Genomic DNA, 22,132 nt, shown 5'->3' with positions numbered 1-22,132 from the left:
AGCTGGCAAGCAGTGTGTCTGTGCTGAGTGAGAGGTCTCCAGGGTGGCATAAGACATGCTGCAGCCCTTAGAGACCTTCCTTGGCATCAGGGCCCTTGGTACTAGAAGTACCAGTTACAAGGGACTTATCTGGATGCCAGGGTCTGCCAATTGTGGATACAAAAGTACAGGTTAGGGAAAGAACACTGGTGCTGGGGCCTGGTTAGCAGGCCTCAGCACACTTTCAATTGTAAACATAGCATCAGCAAAGGCAAAAAGTCAGGGGGCAACCATGCCAAGGAGGCATTTCCTTACACAACCCCCCCCCCCCCCAAACGAAAGAGGATGAGACTAACCTTTCCCAAGAGAGTCTTCATTTTCTAAGTGGAAGAACCTGGAAAGGCCATCTGCATTGGCATGGGCAGTCCCAGGTCTGTGTTCCACTATAAAGTCCATTCCCTGTAGGGAGATGGACCACCTCAACAGTTTAGGATTTTCACCTTTCATTTGCATCAGCCATTTGAGAAGTCTGTGGTCAGTTTGAACTAGGAAGTGAGTCCCAAAGAGGTATGGTCTCAGCTTCTTCAGGGACCAAACCACAGCAAAGGCCTCCCTCTCAATGGCACTCCAACGCTGCTCCCTGGGGAGTAACCTCCTGCTAATGAAAGCAACAGGCTGGTCAAGGCCATCATCATTTGTTTGGGACAAAACTGCCCCTATCCCATGTTCAGAGGCATCTGTCTGCACAATGAACTGCTTTGAATAATCTGGAGCTTTTAGAACTGGTGCTGAGCACATTGCTTGTTTCAGGGTGTCAAAGGCCTGTTGGCATTCTACAGTCCAGTTCACTTTCTTGGGCATTTTCTTGGAGGTGAGTTCAGTGAGGGCTGTCACAATGGATCCATATCCCTTCACAAACCTCCTGTAATACCCAGTCAAGCCAAGGAATGCCCTGACTTGAGTCTGGGTTTTTGGAGCTACCCAGTCCAGAATAGTCTGGATCTTGGGTTGGAGTGGCTGAACTTGGCCTCCACCTACAAGGTGGCCTAAGTAAACCACAGTTCCCTGCCCTATCTGGCATTTGGATGCCTTGATAGAGAGGCCTGCAGATTGCAGAGCCTTCAAAACCTTCTTCAGGTGGACCAGGTGATCCTGCCAGGTGGAGCTAAAGACAGCAATATCATCAAGATAAGCTGTGCTAAAGGACTCCAAACCAGCAAGGACTTGATTCACCAACCTTTGGAAGGTGGCAGGGGCATTCTTTAAACCAAAGGGCATAACAGTAAACTGATAATGCCCATCAGGTGTGGAGAATGCTGTTTTCTCTTTTGCTCCAGGTGCCATTTTTATTTGCCAGTACCCTGCTGTCAAGTCAAAGGTACTTAAGAATTTGGCAGCACCTAATTTGTCTATGAGCTCATCAGCTCTAGGAATTGGATGAGCATCTGTCTTGGTGACAGAGTTGAGCCCTCTGTAGTCCACACAAAACCTCATCTCTTTCTTTCCATCTTTGGTGTGAGGTTTGGGGACTAAGACCACTGGGCTAGCCCAGGGGCTGTCAGAGCGCTCAATTACTCCCAATTCCAGCATCTTGTGGACTTCCACCTTGATGCTTTCCTTAACATGGTCAGACTGTCTAACAATTTTGTTTTTGACAGGCATGCTGTCTCCTGTGTCTACATCATGGGTACACAGGTGTGTCTGACCAGGGGTTAAGGAGAAGAGTTCAGGAAACTGTTGTAGGACTCTCCTACAATCAGCTTGCTGTTGGCCAGAGAGGGTGTCTGAGTAGATCACTCCATCTACTGAGCCATCTTTTGGGTCTGATGACAGAAGATCAGGGAGAGGTTCACTCTCTGCCTCCTGATCCTCATCTGTTACCATCAACAGATTTACATCAGCCTTGTCATGGAAGAGCTTAAGGCGGTTCACATGGATCACCCTCTTGGGGCTCCTGCTTGTGCCCAGGTCCACCAGGTAGGTGACCTGACTCTTCCTTTCTAGCACTGGGTAAGGGCCACTCCATTTGTCCTGGAGTGCCCTGGGAGCCACAGGCTCCAGAACCCAGACTTTCTGCCCTGGTTGGAACTCAACCATTGCAGCCTTTTGGACATACCAAAACTTCTGGAGCTGTTGGCTGGCCTCAAGGTTTTTGGTTGCCTTTTCCATGTACTCTGCCATTCTAGAGCGAAGGCCAAGTACATAGTCCACTATGTCTTGTTTAGGCTCATGAAGAGGTCTCTCCCAGCCTTCTTTAACAAGAGCAAGTGGTCCCCTTACAGGGTGACCAAACAGAAGTTCAAAGGGTGAGAATCCTACTCCCTTCTGTGGCACCTCTCTGTAAGCAAAAAGCAGACATGGCAAGAGGACATCCCATCTCCTTTTGAGTTTTTCTGGGAGCCCCATGATCATGCCTTTTAATGTCTTGTTGAATCTCTCAACTAAGCCATTAGTTTGTGGATGGTATGGTGTAGTGAATTTGTAAGTCACTCCACACTCATTCCACATGTGTTTTAGGTATGCTGACATGAAGTTGGTACCTCTGTCAGACACCACCTCCTTAGGGAAACCCACTCTGGTAAAGATACCAATGAGGGCCTTGGCTACTGCAGGGGCAGTAATCGACCTAAGGGGAATAGCTTCAGGATACCTAGTAGCATGATCCACTACTACTAGGATGTACATATTTCCTGAGGCTGTGGGAGGTTCCAGTGGACCAACTATGTCCACACCCACTCTTTCAAAGGGGACCCCCACCACTGGAAGTGGAATGAGGGGGGCCTTTGGGTGCCCACCTGTCTTACCACTGGATTGACAGGTGGGGCAGGAGAGGCAAAACTCCTTAACCTTCTGGGACATATTGGGCCAGTAGAAGTGGTTGACTAACCTCTCCCACGTCTTGGTTTGTCCCACATGCCCAGCAAGGGGAATATCATGGGCTAAGGTCAGAATAAACTCTCTGAACGACTGAGGCACTACCACTCTCCTAGTGGCACCAGGTTTGGGGTCTCTGGCCTCAGTGTACAGGAGTCCATCTTCCCAATAGACCCTATGTGTTCCATTTTTCTTGCCCTTGGACTCTTCAGCAGCTTGCTGCCTAAGGCCTTCAAGAGAGGGACAGGTTTCTTGTCCCTTACACAGCTCCTCCCTTGAGGGTCCCCCTGGGCCTAAGAGCTCAACCTGATAAGGTTCAAGCTCCAAAGGCTCAGTTCCCTCAGAGGGCAGAACTTCTTCCTGAGAAGAGAGGTTCTCTTTTTCTGACTGTGTTGCAGTTGGTTTCCCAACTGACTTTCCTTTTCTCTTGGTAGGCTGGGCCATTTTTCCAGACTCCAGCTCTACTTTTTCACCCTGTGCCTTGCATTGTGCTCTTGTTTTTACACACACCAGTTCAGGGATACCCAGCATGGCTGCATGGGTTTTTAGTTCTACCTCAGCCCATGCTGAGGACTCCAGGTCATTTCCAAGCAGACAGTCTACTGGGATGTTTGAGGAGACCACCACTTGTTTCAGGCCATTGACCCCTCCCCATTCTAAAGTTACCATTGCCATGGGATGTGCTTTAGTCTGATTGTCAGCGTTGGTGACTGTATAAGTTTTTCCAGTCAGGTATTGGCCAGGGGAAACCAGTTTCTCTGTCACCATGGTGACACTGGCACCTGTATCCCTCAGGCCCTCTACACTTGTCCCATTAATAAAGAGCTGCTGCCTGTATTTTTGCATGTTAGGCGGCCAGGCAGCTAGTGTGGCTAAATCCACCCCACCCTCAGAGACTAGAGTAGCTTCAGTGTGGACCCTGATTTGCTCTGGGCACACTGTTGATCCCACTTGGAGACTAGCCATTCCAGTGTTACCTGGATTGGAGTTTGGAGTGGAACCTTTCTTGGGACAGGCCTTGTCTCCAGTTTGGTGTCCAGGCTGATTACAGCTACGACACCAGGCCTTTTTGGGATCAAAGTTTTTACCCTTGTACCCAGGATTGTTTTGTGAAGAGGCTCTGGGCCCACCCTCCTGTGCAGGTTTTTGGGGGCCTGTAGAAGACTCTTTACTATTTTTGTTTTTGGCTGTCTCACCACCTTTCCCCTGGGGAGGTTTTGTGACCCCTTTCTTTTGGTCACCCCCTGTGGAAGTTTTGGACACCCTTGTCTTGACCCAATGGTCCGCCTTCTTTCCCAATTCTTGGGGAGAAATTGGTCCTAGGTCTACCAGATGCTGATGCAGTTTATCATTGAAACAATTACTTAACAGGTGTTCTTTCACAAATAAATTGTACAGCCCATCATAATTACTTACACCACTGCCTTGAATCCAACCATCTAGTGTTTTTACTGAGTAGTCTACAAAGTCAACCCAGGTCTGGCTCGAGGATTTTTGAGCCCCCCTGAATCTAATCCTATACTCCTCAGTGGAGAATCCAAAGCCCTCAATCAGGGTACCCTTCATGAGGTCATAAGATTCTGCATCTTTTCCAGAGAGTGTGAGGAGTCTATCCCTACACTTTCCTGTGAACATTTCCCAAAGGAGAGCACCCCAGTGAGATTTGTTCACTTTTCTGGTTACACAAGCCCTCTCAAAAGCTGTGAACCATTTGGTGATGTCATCACCATCTTCATATTTAGTTACAATCCCTTTAGGGATTTTCAACATGTCAGGAGAATCTCTGACCCTATTTATGTTGCTGCCACCATTGATGGGTCCTAGGCCCATCTCTTGTCTTTCCCTCTCTATGGCTAGGATCTGTCTTTCCAAAGCCAATCTTTTGGTCATCCTGGCTAACTGGATGTCCTCTTCACTGGAGTTATCCTCAGTGATTTCAGAGTTGTTGGTCCCTCCTGTGAGGGAACCAGCATCTCTGACTATTATTTGTGGAGTCAGGGCTGGAGAAGCCCTGCTCTCCCTAAGTAGGACTGGAGGGGGGGAATTTCCCTCCAAGTCACTATCTTCATCCTCTGAGTTGCCATCCTCAGAGGGGTTGGCCTTTTCAAACTCTGCCAAAAGCTCCTGGAGCTGTACTTTGGTAGGTTTGGGGCCCATTGCTATTTTCTTTAGTTTACAGAGTGACCTTAGCTCTCTCATCTGTAGATGGAGGTAAGGTGTGGTGTCGAGTTCCACCACAGTCACATCTGTGCTAGACATTTTGCTTCTAAAAGTTGGAATACTTTTTAGGAATCTAAAACTGGTTCTAGAATCTAATTCAAACTTTTACAAACTTTTAAACTCTAAAAGAAATGCTAAACAGGATCTAACACAAGGCCCTAGCAGGTCTTTAAAGAATTTAGAAAACTTTTCAAATTGCAAAAATCAATTTCTAATGACAATTTTGGAATTTGTCGTGTGATCAGGTATTGGCTGAGTAGTCCAGCAAATGCAAAGTCTTGTACCCCACCGCTGATCCACCAATGTAGGACGTTGGCTCTGTATGTGCTATTTCAAAGTAAGGAATAGCATGCACAGAGTCCAAGGGTTCCCCTTAGAGGTAAAATAGTGGTAAAAAGAGATAATACTAGTGCTCTATTTTGTGGTAGTGTGGTCGAGCAGTAGGCTTATCCAAGGAGTAGTGTTAAGCATTTGTTGTACATACACATAGACAATAAATGAGGTACACACACTCAGAGACAAATCCAGCCAATAGGTTTTGTTATAGAAAAATATCTTTTAGGGTTCAGTTCTTGGTCCAAGGTAGCCCACCGTTGGGGGTTCAGAGCAACCCCAAAGTTACCACACCAGCAGCTCAGGGCCGGTCAGGTGCAGAGTTCAAAGTGGTGCCCAAAACGCATAGGCTAGAATGGAGAGAAGGGGGTGCCCCGGTTCCGGTCTGCTTGCAGGTAAGTACCCGCGTCTTCGGAGGGCAGACCAGGGGGGTTTTGTAGGGCACCGGGGGGGACACAAGCCCACACAGAAATTTCACCCTCAGCGGCGCGGGGGCGGCCGGGTGCAGTGTTAGAACAAGCGTCGGGTTCGCAATGGAAGTCAATGAGAGATCAAGGGATCTCTTCAGCGCTGCAGGCAGGCAAGGGGGGGCTTCCTCGGGGAAACCTCCACTTGGGCAAGGGAGAGGGACTCCTGGGGGTCACTTCTGCAGTGAAAGTCCGGTCCTTCAGGTCCTGGGGGCTGCGGGTGCAGGGTCTTTTCCAGGCGTCGGGACTTAGGTTTCAGAGAGTCGCGGTCAGGGGAAGCCTCGGGATTCCCTCTGCAGGCGGCGCTGTGGGGGCTCAGGGGGGACAGGTTTTGGTACTCACAGTCGTAGAGTAGTCCGGGGGTCCTCCCTGAGGTGTTGGTTCTCCACCAGCCGAGTCGGGGTCGCCGGGTGCAGTGTTGCAAGTCTCACGCTTCTTGCGGGGAGTTGCAGGGTTCTTTAAAGCTGCTTCTTGAAACAAAGTTGCAGTCTTTTTGGAGCAGGTCCGCTGTCCTCGGGAGTTTCTTGTCGTCGTCGAAGCAGGGCAGTCCTCAGAGGATGCAGAGGTCGCTGGTCCCTTTTGGAAGGCGTCGCTGGAGCAGAGTTCTTTGGAAGGCAGGAGACAGGCCGGTGAGTTTCTGGAGCCAAGGCAGTTGTTGTCTTCTGGTCTTCCTCTGCAGGGGTTTTCAGCTAGGCAGTCCTTCTTCTTGTTGTTGCAGGAATCTAGTTTCTAGGTTCAGGGAGAGCCCTTAAATACTAAATTTAAGGGCGTGTTTAGGTCTGGGGGGTTAGTAGCCAATGGCTACTAGCCCTGAGGGTGAGTACACCCTCTTTGTGCCTCCTCCCAAGGGGAGGGGGTCACATCCCTAATCCTATTGGGGGAATCCTCCATCTGCAAGATGGAGGATTTCTAAAAGTTAGAGTCACTTCAGCTCAGGACACCTTAGGGGCTGTCCTGACTGGCCAGTGACTCCTCCTTGTTGCTTTCTTTGTTCCCTCCAGCCTTGCCGCCAAAAGTGGGGGCCGTGGCCGGAGGGGGCGGGCAACTCCACTAAGCTGGAGTGCCCTGCTGGGCTGGGACAAAGGGGTGAGCCTTTGAGGCTCACCGCCAGGTGTTACAGCTCCTGCCTGGGGGAGGTGTTAGCATCTCCACCCAGTGCAGGCTTTGTTACTGGCCTCAGAGTGACAAAGGCACTCTCCCCATGGGGCCAGCAACATGTCTCTAGTGTGGCAGGCTGCTGGAACTAGTCAGCCTACACAGACAGTCGGTTAAGTTTCAGGGGGCACCTCTAAGGTGCCCTCTGGGGTGTATTTTGCAATAAAATGTACACTGGCATCAGTGTGCATTTATTGTGCTGAGAAGTTTGATACCAAACTTCCCAGTTTTCAGTGTAGCCATTATGGTGCTGTGGAGTTCGTGTTTGACAAACTCCCAGACCATATACTCTTATGGCTACCATGCACTTACAATGTCTAAGGTTTTGTTTAGACACTGTAGGGGTACCATGCTCATGCACTGGTACCCTCACCTATGGTATAGTGCACCCTGCCTTAGGGCTGTAAGGCCTGCTAGAGGGGTGACTGACCTATACTTGCATAGGCAGTGAGAGGCTGGCATGGCACCCTGAGGGGAGTGCCATGTCGACTTACTCGTTTTGTTCTCACTAGCACACACAAGCTGGCAAGCAGTGTGTCTGTGCTGAGTGAGAGGTCTCCAGGGTGGCATAAGACATGCTGCAGCCCTTAGAGACCTTCCTTGGCATCAGGGCCCTTGGTACTAGAAGTACCAGTTACAAGGGACTTATCTGGATGCCAGGGTCTGCCAATTGTGGATACAAAAGTACAGGTTAGGGAAAGAACACTGATGCTGGGGCCTGGTTAGCAGGCCTCAGCACACTTTCAATTGTAAACATAGCATCAGTAAAGGCAAAAAGTCAGGGGGCAACCATGCCAAGGAGGCATTTCCTTACAATACTTGTCAAAGAAAGTGAACATCCCCAGATGTAGGCAAGAGCTGGTGACTCCCTCTCACAGAAAGAGCTCACCTGCACATTCATCTGCGACTAAGAAATTGGAATTTAAGCCTTTCCACGGATGGCTTGTGCCCTCATGTTTGCAAGATGTATATTCAGTTAATGACTATTGGAATGATTTAGATATTATTGGACACGTTACTCCATCACAACGGTGATGGATATCCCATCTGCCGAAAACTAAATCCCATAGGATTAAGATTTAAACAGATGGGATATTGGCCACCGTTGTGACGGAGTAAACCATCCGCTAATATCTAAATCAGGCCATATATCACAGCAAAGATGCCAGATGAAGGGTGGAAACATGGGCATTTCTATCTATTCATTTGTGAAGGAAGTGTTTCTTTCATAGGACGAAGGCCCTCACCCACCCATCGGGTGGCATGCTTCATCACAGGGTGAGTCCGCACGTTGGTAGATTTGTGTACAATGTGGGATACTACCCTCATCATAGGAGATCCCATGGCATCCCCATGTATGTGTGTGTTTGTGTAGAGATGCCTCAGACACCAAAGTTCAGAAGAAGGTCATTAGAAGAACAGTGACAAGTAAGGTTGGGAACTTTGTTATTGGTGCTGCAAGTCAGGAATATTTACGCCCTCAAGCTTCATTAGTGGAATCTTTTTTGTGCTTTACATGGGAGTTCGGACAGGGTTGAGGGGTGGATCTCTACTGTATGGTTTCGTCAGCGAAGAATGTGGATTTCCTACTAAAATTGCAACAGCAACAAAGGATGTTTAGATTCCACAACATGGTGGCGTTAAGAAGGGGCATACTCCCCTCCTGACATGACTGTTGCAGACTCCCCAGGTGGTGTTTGCCATTTAGGGACACCCACTGGAATAGGTGGGAAACAGTGAGAAGGGGACTTGTACCAGGTGGGGTGGAAGATTCATTGGAAAGGGTGTGGGATACCTTTATGTAAAACAAACTTTCTTTCTACTCACGGCTTGAACTCATTTGCCACAGAATTCCTGTCTCTCTCACACCACAGTGTTACTTTTACATGAAATATTTCAGAGTTGGCATACTATTCTGTGATGTCTCTGTAGGAATGCTCCGTGTTCAGCACTCAGTAATGAAGAAATCTGTTTTTTGGTGCGCCTCGATACCCTCACGGGTGATAAGCAGCACTCTACAAATCCACCTTACATTACATTTAAGGCTCACAGTTTTCCATTTTTACTGATTTTTATAGATAAATTCAAAATGTTTTCTGTCTTTATTTATTTCTAAAGGCGGAAAATACAGAGATTTGTGATTTTTGTGAGTAACTCTCAATGTTGTCCTTCCTGAATTCGAGGCCAACAGCTGAGCAGACACAAGCGTAAGAAGTTAAAAACACAGGATGAGATTTCCTAAAATATAGGCATATGTTACCATATATTTGCATATATTGCTAATATTATTCTGTGGGTGTAGCATTTTGCTATACTTGAGTGCTTAATTCGCTAAAACGCAACAGTCATCACAGTTTGACTGAATGCCTGTCAGCTAAATAGATGTGGATATATACCATTTTACGACTCCATTTATTCTCAAAACTCAAAATAAATATGGATAAATACAAATAAGATGGCCAAAAAATAAATATGGATAAATACAAATAAGATGGCCAAAAAATAAATACGGATAAATACAAATAAGATGGCCAAAAAATAAATACGGATAAATACAAATAAGATGGCCTAAAAAATAAATATGGATCAATACAAATAAGATGGCCCAAAAAATGAATATGGATAAATACAGACAAAAATACTTGAAAAATAAGTACCATAAAACTGGGAGCCCTAGTTATATTACATTGCACTGTTTTATTTTCATCAGGTCTGAGGTGAAGTAGTGGTTGACTAAAGGCAGATCCCGTACCTTTGTCACAAGTGATGGCGACTTCGTGACTTTCTTCACCGACTTCATTTTTAACGATACATTTCACCATCACTGTCGCCTCCACTTCTTCTGAAGCGTTGAACATTGTGGAAGTCGTAGTTCCCGTAACTTTCGTGCCATTCTTTGTCACGGTGAATTCCTTGACCCTGCCACGTTCCACAAAGCAGGCGAATTCCAATAAGGTGCCTTGGCAAGTATGGCTGATCGTGGGTTTGGGCAGTGTTTCTGTAAAAGAAGGAACACGTCTGAAATGGAGACACCACAGTACCCTATAGCGGGGTCGGCTCCTCCTTTAGCGTGGAGGAGCGTTACCCCACTTTAATCCACCCCCCCCCCAGAAACGCTCCAGAGACGAAAAGTAAAATGGTAATGAAGGTAATTCATTACCATTTCGTTTTTCGTCAGCCTGGTGAGTGGCAGCAGTGGAGAGGTGCCTGTGCACTAGTTTATAGTCTTGTGATGGCCAGCCTGACATGCGCACTATAAACCTCTCAGCCCAGCTGTGTTAAACAGCTGGGTTGAGAGCCCGCCGACAGCACCAAGAAAGGCAGCTCTCTCCAATCCTGGCACTGCTCTCATGCTGGTTAACAGCACAAGAGCAGCACCAGGATTGGTTAAGTGATTTAGCTGGGGCCCTCGATGTGACGTTAGGAGAAGAACAGGATCGGAGCGAAGAGGGCCTGTTGGCAGAAAGCATTGTGAGTACCGTTTTATTTATTTCATTTATGTATTTACTTTAATGTATGCGTTTTTTATGTATTCACAAATTTGCCCACCCCTCCCATAGCATTCTTGCCAGCCAATACTGCCCTATAGCAAACGCTGTTGGCCAATTTTCTTCTGAGGTGTGCAAAAGGATGAGGATGAAGCTGAAGACATCGGACCTGATTCACAAAGGTAACTTACACTTTTGAGTAATTTACACTTATGAATAAGTTTAGAAGTTTTTGGCGATTAACAAAATCACAAAATCAGAGGGTAAATTTACTTAAAAATTGTAACTCGCATATCTCAACCAAACTGGAGGGTTTGGGGGCTATACACTTTTGAGTACTTTGCACATTTAAGTTGAAATGTATTTTCCAAAAAATGACACTTTTGAGTAAGTTTACTACCTTTTGGCTATTCACAAAATCTGAGTGTAAACTGTCTCCAAGAGTGTAACTTACACTTGGTTTTATGACAAAAAGTAGCAAACTTACTCAAAAGTGTAAATTACTCAAAAATGTAATTTACATGTTTGAAGTAAATTTACACTCTGATTTTGTGACATTTTCAACTTACTCAAAAATATACACTATTCAAAAGGATAGGTTATCTTTGTGAATCAGGCACTTAAACTTTTTTCCGTTTATGTATTCCGCCTAATCTACAGCTGCAGATATTTGACTTGGAGGACCGCCAGCAACAAGCAAAATTACAAATGTGCACTGATATAAAAGGTGAATACAACCTGTTCACATAGACTGCAGGTGCCTGATGTGCAGAGAATGTTGGTGAGATTGCAAGAGATGACATCCTAGTTCTCACTTAGGTTTCAGCATTATTGGCAAGAATTTGTGATCATTCAATCACCGCACACTTCAACTATCAAACCAGATTTTGGATGATGCATTTATTCCATGATTGAACCACGGCGACTGTACATCATGTCACAGAAACTTCCTCTTTCAAGACTCTCCAGGCAACCAATTTAAAAATGTACAGTTGCTCCCAGAAATCCAAGGAAAGAGAAGATAACTGATGTTCCTAGCATCACTTATAGCCCGTCCTTGGTCCGACAGAGAAGCAGGAATTTCAACCTACTTAAATAATTCTAATCACAGATCTGGCCACTCTGTAATTGGCCTTTGCAGACATCCTTGAGAAAGCAGGTATGAGTTCATTTAAAATAATTTGCCAAGTGAATCTCTCAAAGAATGGAACAAAGTCCTTTAAAAACTGAACTCATGCAATTCCCCAAAACTCTCATCAAAGACAAATGATACTGCATTAAACTAGGCTCCATAAACACAAACCTACTTTTCCTCAGCAAAAGCAACCCAAAGATGATCCTATTCCTACCATTAAAGGCAGAGAGAGAAAGCTGAGCATACCCTAGATGCTGGCATTAGCCACAAACCCCCACTAGAAATTCAAACTACCAATGCTCAATTCAGTTCTCGCTGAAATGTCACCTTCATATCTGCAGATCCACAGTGAAACACAACCTAGACATTTCCGACCTGATCTCTAGACAACAGAAACCTGGCTTAATGAAACCTCCCACACAGAGCAACAAATTCTGGTCCAAAAATGATACTCCATCATTTACCTTGACAGAAAAGGCACAGCAGGAGGAGGTATAGACATCATCTTTACAGACTTCATTAACTGCAGAAATCTCACCAAAGAACAATTCCATTAACTTTAATGTCTTTTAATTGAGCTCCAAACTGATGACCCTACACTGCTTAAACTACACCTCATTTACCCCCATCAGAATATTACTCAACCATTGCTGATCAGCTAACTGACTTCTTTTCTGAAAAAAAGGTTCAGTACAATCAACAATATATTTCTTAGTTCTGGGACAATATGAATGCCCCCTCTGCACATCTCTATTTCTCCTACCAAAACAACAACCTCCTGCAGGTCCACCTAGAACCTACTCAATCAGGATGGACCACTCTACAGCTCATCATATCATATTCTTGATTTACTCAACTAAAATTGTTTATCAACAGGCAACCTAAAAGAGCAAAAATTATTATTATGGTCTAGACACCTGAATAACTTAAGCCCATTAGCTCGGAACTAGAAAACAAATTTACTGACTTCCCCACATCATCAGATGCCAGTGATCTAACCAAACAATATGCAGACCCGTGGCAAGTATAGCTGACTCCTTTGCTCCCCAATTACTAAAAAGACATACAAACAAAAATTAATCTACCTGGTTCATAAAAAAGCTAAATGAAGAAGATCCTTTTCAAATGCTGAATGAAGATGGTGGTAAATCTCAACAACACGAACCCTGTACATACTTAGCACAGCAAGGAAAGGTGAAAAAGAACATATTTGAAGCCAAAGCACAGTTTACTAAGAAAAACTTTGACCAAGACAAAAATCATCGTAAAAACTGTTTGACACCATACGGAATACCTTAAGGATAACTCCACTTTGGTGAAAATCGCTTCCAGGGAAAAGGAAAATTAATTCTCCAATTTCACCTCAGGAAAGATTAGAATGATGGAACTTGCCTTGGAAGCCATGACTAGCAACTAGAACAATAGTAACATCAACAGAAAATCTATACACAACTGGTGCACCTTCATAGATATTTACCTAAATAATCTGATGTGATGTAATCTCCAAAACAAGACCACCCTCAAGCCAATGGCAGTCTATCCTGCCTCTTCCTTGAACAAAAACGAAAAGCTCACTAGCTCCAATGTACATGAGAATAATAAACTTGTCTCTGACCACAGGAATCATTCCAGGCACCTTGTTCAAGCCACTCCACCTCTAAAAAAACAGAGGGAGCAGATCCCGAAGAACCAAACAATCCCCACTCTGTAACCAATCTTCCCTCCCTTGCAAAGATACTGGAAAGTTGTGCTGAATTGCAAGTCAAGCTCTTCATAAAAAGCAATACACTTCTAGATTAACTCTAGTCCTGATTCAGATCAAGTCACAGCCCAGAATAGGTTATCCTAAAATTATCCTAAAAATTATTAATGACATTCTGCTCATCCTGGATGAAGGCAATTCCTATCTGCTCGCCTTCCTAGATCTGTCAATGGCCTTTGGACCAGTAAATCACGATTCCCTTCTGAATATCCTAGAAATAGGATGTGAATAAATGTTAAAGTCCTCAAATGGTGCACATAATTCCTGGAAAATGGAAGCCTCCACAATTTTTTCTGACCTTTCGAAACTACACCAAAGATCCCCCATGGATAAATTCACACAGCTTATTCAACATCTGCATAGAGCCATTAGCCCATTTTGTTAGCCAAACCAAGATCATCTTTCATTTTTAAACAAATGACCCACGACAAAACCTACAAATATCCTCCCTAAAGATGTGGCAACTCTCTTCAAAGTCCTCAACATGTTCTAGCTTTGGACCTCTGCTTTCTATCTGAAACATAACCCAATGAAATCTGAAATCCTCATCACACCCACCTATTGCACCATCCCAATACAAGTCTAGCTGAGAGAAAAATCTATACTTAACACCACCCCAATCATCATCGAATCTGCAAAATTACTGGGCTTCTACGTGGGCAAACTACTCAGCTGTCAGTCTCACATCAATAACACTGCTAAAGGAGCTTAGTTCCAACTCAGACTCTTGAGAGGAGTTAAGCAATTCATCCTGAAAGAAGACTTCAAAGGTGTAATTCAGGAATGGATTATCTCAAAACTGGTCTACAGAACTTCCATCCATACTAGAATCTTCAAATTACACCCCCCTTCAAAGCAGCACCCCAGCAGGCGCAAGATTGGTCTCAGGAGCTAGACAATTTGACCCTGATTTGACCCTGATGTCACTGAATTGACTTTGAACTGAAGTTAGATCTTTCTTCAAGCTTGCCTGCATCATGCACAGAGCATCAGGGCACTCCAAGACATCTATCAAGAAAGCTTGAGACCTCGAGGGGTGGTCATCTACATCTAAGGAGCACAGAGTCATCCCTCCTAGAAAATTCCAAAATTGAAAAGATTGAAATTTTTTAAAACAGACCTTGTTCTGGCAACACCGCCAGACTTTGGAACTAAATCCCTCCTGAGATGCGAACAATAACCTACAAGGTATTTTTTTTTTACTGAAAAATCTACTGTTCAACCAATACCTCGACACTGGAAGATCCACAGTTTTCCCAACTGGAGATTGACTTATGTATCTGACTTATATATCGGCACCCATAAACGGAGGTCCTGCCTGCATTTGTACTATGATTTGCCTAATTACCTGGGACCTCTACGTTTATATGTCTTTCTGACCATCCAATCTGTTGCAACACTACTCTAAAAGGCACAGTGTATCTTATGTCCCACCCCCCAGTTGCTCTCAGTCTTCTAATCATCCACTCTTTTTGATTTAAGCTTTTGTAATGTGATGTCTTTCACTCTCCATGTGTTACACTATTTTAAATGCTTTATGTTTTCCCTTAATATTTATTTGAAAGCCCTTTGACACAGCCAGGTGTCTGGTCCAAATTCAAATAAATTGCTAGTTACTACAAGCAAAAGGCTGACAGTACGAATTGTTAATAAAAAGTGAAAAGTGTAGAGTAATGATATTGATTATATTCCATATAAAACCTAAAACCAGGGATGAGACTGTGTTAAGTAAATAGTGAATTAGAGGAGTGCCTCTGGCTTTAACCTCCTAAGTCCCGCTGATGTTCCTTCCTACACAGTGCTGAGGACGTCATTGGCTCGTCCTCTTTTCATGAATATAAAACTTTACTAGGTTAAACATCAGAAGCATTTTCATTTAAAAAACAAAGTGGGGACACCAGGGAAGAGCTTCCCTTGGATCCCGTGTTTGATTTTTGTTTTGTTTTGCTATAACACCAGACATCACCGCAAAACATAAAAGAATGCAGACCGCGCTAATGGTGTGGTCCGCTTTCAATTTTGATCGGTACCCAGGAGGATAAGACTGCCCACATCCACTAATCCCTCTGGAGAGAGAACAGCACTCTTTCCACAGTGCGTCCCTGCTTGTGGACCGCACTGGGCATGCAACCCCCAAGCTGGCAACCACTCCACTAGACACCAGGGACATACGTTTGTGGGGAGGGTGCAGCCCCTCGGGTATAGCCTATGCCTCCCAGTCCCTGGTCACAACTGTCTTTCTGCCTCCTCTAGAGGGCATATGGGGGGGTGTTTGCCCCCACTTCCCCTTCCCCCCAGTGGGCAGAATGCCCACTAGACATCAGGGGATTTCTAGTGTACCATTTTTGGGGGGAGGGGATGGCCTGTCTGGGAATGGGCCTATTCTCTATGCTCACCTGAGTAAAACAGTGTTACTGCCCCCTCACCCACCCTAGGGTGGATAGGGGGTGTTTACCCACAATCTGCTCCCCAGGAGGGCCGAAAGCCCACTAGCCACCAGGGAAAGTAATGTTTGAAGATTTTTGGGGGCGAGATGCCCTGGGCATGGGTCTGTGCTCATGCCATTCCCATGGGTACAACAGTCTATCTGTCCCTCCCGCAGAGCACATGCTTTTTTTTTTACCCACAACCTAACTACTAGGAGAAGGGAGGGCGGAGAGCCCACTAGACACCAGCGAATTGCTAACGAATATGTTTTGGATGATGGAGTGGCTCTCTCCCATGGGCACAACAGTCTTTCTGACCTGCTTGAGGGCAGATAGAGGGGTTCGACCCCAATCTGCCCTTCCGATGGGGCAGAAAGTCCACTAGATACCAGGAGCAAAAGGCTTAAAAAAGTGGGGATGGGTTGGTGGTGGGGGTAGGGGTGGCCTGCCCATGCATCAGACTGTTTGCCCACCCCAGAACAGGTCCAATAGTCTTTCTGCCCCTCAGGGCAGGTTGTGGGAGTTTACCCCCAATCCGTCCCGAGTGGGCAGAAAGCCCACTAGACCACCAGGGAAAAATGCTCTAAAAAAAAAGGAGTGGGAGTGGTCCACAGAGGTATCAGTCTGTGCCCCACCCCAGAATGGGCACAACACTCTCTGCGCACAGTGGGTTTTATTGGGAGGGGGTGGTTTCTACCATTCTACCCTTGGGATGGGGTGCGAAAATCCCACTAGACTCAAGGAAAATATATATTTTTGTTTTATGAAAACAACATTTGAGGTGTGGATGGTCTTCCCTGGCATTGGACCTGCCCCAACTCTAAAGTCCCAATAGTATTTCTGCCTCCATTGGGAGCAGAACATCCCCATGGCAAACAAGAGGAAATTTTGATTCTGGGAATAGTTTTGACATATGGCCCTGAGAGAGCGTAGTTTAAATATTACCTATTCTAGATGTGAAATGCTTATATTTAACAAATGCTGTATTAATAATATTATTCATTGAAACGTATTTTAAACGTGGAGAATTTTCACATGCGTAAACTAATGTCGACTGTAAGAAATAATTGTTTGTATTATGATTAATTGAATATGTTAACACGTACGAAGACTGCATTTATTAGAATTCATAAACCTTAAGTTAGCTTGAGTCGAAAACTCGCTGTGTAGCTCTCATATTAAAGCGTATTTTTCTGTTTCTCCAGTGTACTGATTTGCAAAAGGCCATGAACCAGCAATTGTTCTTTTCTTCACTTATTTGCAACAATGCAAAATTTTCTCATCCGCATGCTAGTAGCTTTAGTATAAAAATTATGGACTTTGCAACAAACATGGACACTTTCAAGGACATTAAATCGCGGAGAAGAGAACTCTTGACCCGAAATGTGTGCCAGAAAATGAAGTAACCTCGGATGTGCCACCTACGAAAAACGTCAATTATAAAGACCAATTAGAAGCACGAAAAATATCATAGAATGACAAATGTATTACTTAATGTATACATTGATAGGTTACAGATAGTGGGGTGTAGTGACTGACCAATAGGATTTTGGGGGAAGGTATTTCGAAAAAGGGATAAAAACTCATGACACAAGAAACAAAGGGCATTAGGTAGGGAATGATATTGATTGCATCCAGAAACTTTGTCACTCTATTTGGTGATTTGAGACTTAGACAAAACCATCCTCACCCATAGACTGCCCCATTACACTTTCTTCCTTATGATGGAAGTGTCCCCTGACCTTAGCTTAGATAGACTGACAGCGATTTAACTGATGTCCTAAAGACGAAGACTGACCCTGTATGCTGACCTATTCCGAGGAGGGTAATTATACCGTTGCTAATGGAAATTCATTTATTCTGCCTTCCCTTTCTAGGTACCAACTGCTGTGTGTTTTGATTAGAGACCTTAGTTAGACGTTTTCCAAATTGATGTTCTAAATTGTTTTGCATGAAGCCCAACATGCTAATGCTAATCAGTGGCTAGATGAGGTGTTCATCTTAACTGACGTAACTGACGTAACTGACGTGACTGACATGGTGTTATGCTGAACTAAGACCTTTAGGAGGTTCAATGTATTTTGGTTTGTTATCGCCGCTTTGTGATAATGTTCTCTGTTTCTTGGTTTTGAGATTAATACATTTGCTATTAGATTGTAATCAATAGGGAATAAAATTCACAAAACTTCAATAAGGTGTGGTTATTCATGACTGAAAGGTCATGGTTGCGTCGAAGATTTATTAATGTCTAAAGTGAAATATATTGTGGTGATATATGTTAACAATATTATTGACATATGGTTTGATGTATTGATCAGTTGTCTCGTCTTACGGTGTCTCACCACTGGGTCCAAAGATTCATCGACCTAAAACGAGTCCCGATGTGTATAAATTAACGTAGACGGACGCGTTATCAGTTCTGGTAGCAGAGCAACGGTTTGGCCCTTGGGGGCCCTAGAAGGGAGTTTCATTGTTTAATTAGTTTTTCTGTGATAATGCAATTTGGAGAGATGATGGGTTGCTAGGTTCGCCATGGCTTTCCCGGGATCTCGGAGCCTGCCTAAATGAGTTGGGAATGTTCTCGGCGCCATAGTATGTGTGGTTAGGGTCTTTGCGCTTACCTAAGCTTATGCATTTTGCAGGTGGTTGTGAAAATTTGCGTGTATTTAGGCCCAATTAAGTGTTGTTTAGCAGGAGTGGGCGTACTCCACAGTATGAGAGTAGGGAAGTTGGCGTACTTCATGTGAATGTAGCGCTTATTGCTCAAAATTATCCACGTGGTTGGTTGCTGTGTACGGGCCTGTTGAGGTCTAAGACTCCGGAGTATGATGATAAATGTGGTTTATGTTGTAATCTGTGCGGTTTAATAGGTCAATCGGGCGTGGTTGACAAGTCGAGTTTGAGTTATGATGTATGTGTGAAACCTTCGATGGAGATTTGACAAATTCTAAAGTGCACTAGAAGGAGTCATTGACAAGTCGAGAGTAGGATTTGCAGGTCGAATTCTGCTTGCGTATGTGAGAACTGAGAAGGAGAGAGTAGTGGCCGAGGCTTCAAGTGAAATCTCTGTAAAGTTCTGAAGCAAATGTGTTACCCTTCCTGTAGTAAACCAACAGATTTGTGTTGTCATTTTAAGGTGCTCGCAATAATTCGCATTAGTTTGTATGAGTTGTAAGGGGTCAGTGAAGAGTGGACGAGCCGCAAGACTTTGTCAGCTGCAGTATGTGTGAGTGTGACATCAGTGGTGCCGCGCTGAGATAGGTCAGATTTCGAGAGGGGTCGCACACGGATTGGCTGCTGTCCGTGAGAGGCAATAGGTTGAGAAAGGGCAGGTGAAGAGTGTCCTGGGAACTAAGCCATTTTCTGATTGAATACGAAATAAAGAATTGCAAAAATGAATTTTGTCAAGGCATTCAAAAGCGCTTTAAAAGGAGACGTATATATTGTTGCAACCGATGGGGAACCTACACCACCTGAGGGCACTCCAGCTTATACAGTTATGGAAGAAAAGGGTGTTGCACCTTGTTTATGGATGAAACAATGGCGCAAATTAACAGAGAAAGAGGGCTGTCTAGCGTTCCCAGAACATGGGACATTTAATCCAAAGGTGCTAGAAAATTTGAGGTGGATGTTAAGTACGCAGAAACCACCTCCGAGACCGGCACAATACGAGGCTTTGGAAAATCTGGGACTTGATGGCTATTAAACATAGACAAGAAAGGTTTCAGAGAACACTGAAAAGGGTGGAAAAATCCTATGCAGAAGCTAGATGGGACAATGAGAACAAAATGTGGAGACGGGGAAATGTAGATGGGTTGAAGTTATTTCCGGCAATAACACAGGGTGAAGAGACACAGGGGAAGAAAGCCTCCTGCAAAACCGAAAAAGATTCAGGCAAAACTAAAGAAAATCAAAGGTCCTGGGAAGAGGAAGATGATTCAGATGATGAGGAATTTATGGATAGATTGTTACATGATCGTCCGCCACCGTATGCGGTGAGTGACAGTGCTCCAAGTACTAGCTTGGATCCTGGGAACCAGACGCAGGAGAAGGGAATTACTGATACGGTACAGACTAGCGATACAACCTCGATACAGAATGGTGTCAGTGTACCCACTGCACCAGACTTGCCGATACAGTTGCAGCCTCCACCGCAGATAAAAAGAATTTACCCTGATGTCCCAGTGCTTGAGACTACCACGAACTTGGTAGTGCCGCCAGACCCGATATAAACAAAGCCAAGGTTAATACAGATTGAGTCGACTCCGAAGCTAGTGTCGCAACCGCCACAGCTGATACCTGGGTATAACCCTGTAGCAGGACCACCGTTAGTACCTGTACCGGGTACACTGGAGCAGACCTATGGTGTTGCAGCTCCAAGAAGCTTAGGATCAGGTCAGACACCTGCTGCTATATCGCTACCTATTACTGTTGGTCCCCCGGTGCCGTTGTATGCACAGGATAAAACAGGGACATGTGAACAGGGAGTTATGACTCAGGAAGTGATAAGAGGAGGGCCTATGAGAACTCCAGAGATAATGGCCCCGGGAGAACAAGTATATGAACAACCGAGACCCTTGATGGACCTTAGTCCAGTAGGAGCATCTCTTGAAGCGATGCGTCAAGCAGGGTTGGGAGTCTTGACTCCCCAAACTATGAGTACGAATACCTCACATTCTCCAATGATACATGCAGGGAACATTTCACTGCAGGGTTTTTCAGTACAACAGCTAAATGAGTGGTTAGAGAAAACTTGCACCTCACAGAAGACTACAGTGACCACAGTTGAACCTGAGAAAGACAAACAAAATGAATACTTGAAATTTGTACGACTAGGGGCAGAAGCTGCCGAGTTAGTGGAAGGAACGATGGGAGTAAATAGGTTGGAATCATACACTGAGGCAGAATTGAGGTACTTGTGCCCCAAGATTACCAAAGAGGTGAGCAAAATACATCAGAAATTAGCTAATTTGGCAGACAAATACAATATCGATATCGGAAACACTAAACATTTAAAAAGAAGCTACAGATTGGATTTTGACTCTAAAGATTTTGAACACATGAGATCTGCAGGCATGAAGGCACACCTGAAAGAACTGTTGCAAAGTGCACAGATTTGGGGTGCATTAGAGAAATGGGAAGGCCGATGGGCAAAGAAAAGAGATAAGGGAAAGGGAGATAGCCCAGGGTCAAATAAAGTTGGGACCACACCTAATCTAGGTACAGTGAAAATCTTACCTATGAGAGAGACAGCTGGTGGGGTTTTAGTGCATGTGCCATGGACTAGAGGAGGCATTTTATCCTTTACGAATGATTACCCTAGGTTAAGAGAAAAAACGATTGAGTGGTATCAACAGACAGATAGGTTTGTGAAGCTTGCAAAGTGTCTTTGGGAAGACTTGAATACTTTGTTTGAGATCATTGTTCCGCCAGATTTGTGGCTTGAGTGCAAAAGAGGGGTAGATTGGCCCACGAAGGAGCCGGCAAGAGATAAGGTGACTGGAGCACCTTCAGAAGAGGTGATGAAATATTATCATAAAGTAATTGAGTTTTTGAAACAAAAGGTGTCGCCGAAGGTGACCGATTGGCAGAAAATCGACCGGACCTCTCAAGAGGTTAAAGAGTCAGTACATGCGTATTACGAGAGATTATTAAAAGCGTTCAAACATTACAGTGGTACTGAGACTATCGAACCGAAGGACATGAATCATCTTGTGTTTAGGTTCGTCGAAGGGCTGAGGCCAGAGGTCAGCCAGATGATTAAGAATCATTTGATTTGTTGGCAAGCTAAACCGATTGATGAAGTATTGCAGTATGCGAAATACTGTAGTGATGAGATTGAGTTGAAGCAGCAAAAGTTGAAGGAGAAAGTGATGGTGATGCAGATAAGGGCTGCACAAGCTGGAATACAGGGGAATGGAGTTCAGAAAATGATACAGCAACAACCGCAAATGAATGGTGTGTTTCAGGCACAGCCGAGAGGTAGAGGATTTGTGAACCGTGGTTCGGACATGAATAATGTTATTATTCAAAATGACGGTCAGGCAGTGAAAAGGATGTCACCATGTCATGCATGCGGGTCATGGGGCATTGGAAACAGGATTGTCCGAATATGGTGCAGGATGGTGCAGTTCAGCAAAGCATTAATGTCGGTACATTACAAAATCCACGAGGTCCAAAAATGAGACATCAAAACCCGAATTTTCAGAATAATTTGGTACCAATGCCAGGGGTACAACCCATGCAGCAGATGCAAATGCCGCGTTTCCAGTCAGTATCAGTGCAACCAATGC

At 44.8% G+C, this 22,132-nt stretch overlaps 1 protein-coding gene across 1 annotated transcript in view; it reads right to left on the bottom strand.

The window, feature by feature from the left end:
* CD2 (CD2 molecule) overlaps positions 1 to 22,132 on the bottom strand; it is a 76,915-nt gene that overhangs the window by 12,083 nt on the left and 42,700 nt on the right. Inside the window, exon 3 of the mRNA XM_069202801.1 lies at positions 9,781 to 10,026. Coding sequence (XP_069058902.1) covers positions 9,781 to 10,026 — 246 coding nt within the window. The remainder of the gene's footprint in view (positions 1 to 9,780; positions 10,027 to 22,132) is intronic.

The sequence above is a fragment of the Pleurodeles waltl genome, chromosome 8, assembly GCF_031143425.1.
Source record: "Pleurodeles waltl isolate 20211129_DDA chromosome 8, aPleWal1.hap1.20221129, whole genome shotgun sequence".
NCBI classification, from domain to species: Eukaryota; Metazoa; Chordata; class Amphibia; order Caudata; family Salamandridae; genus Pleurodeles; species Pleurodeles waltl.
Note: the sequence above shows the minus strand (reverse complement) of the source record. Positions and strands in the feature narration are given on the sequence as shown.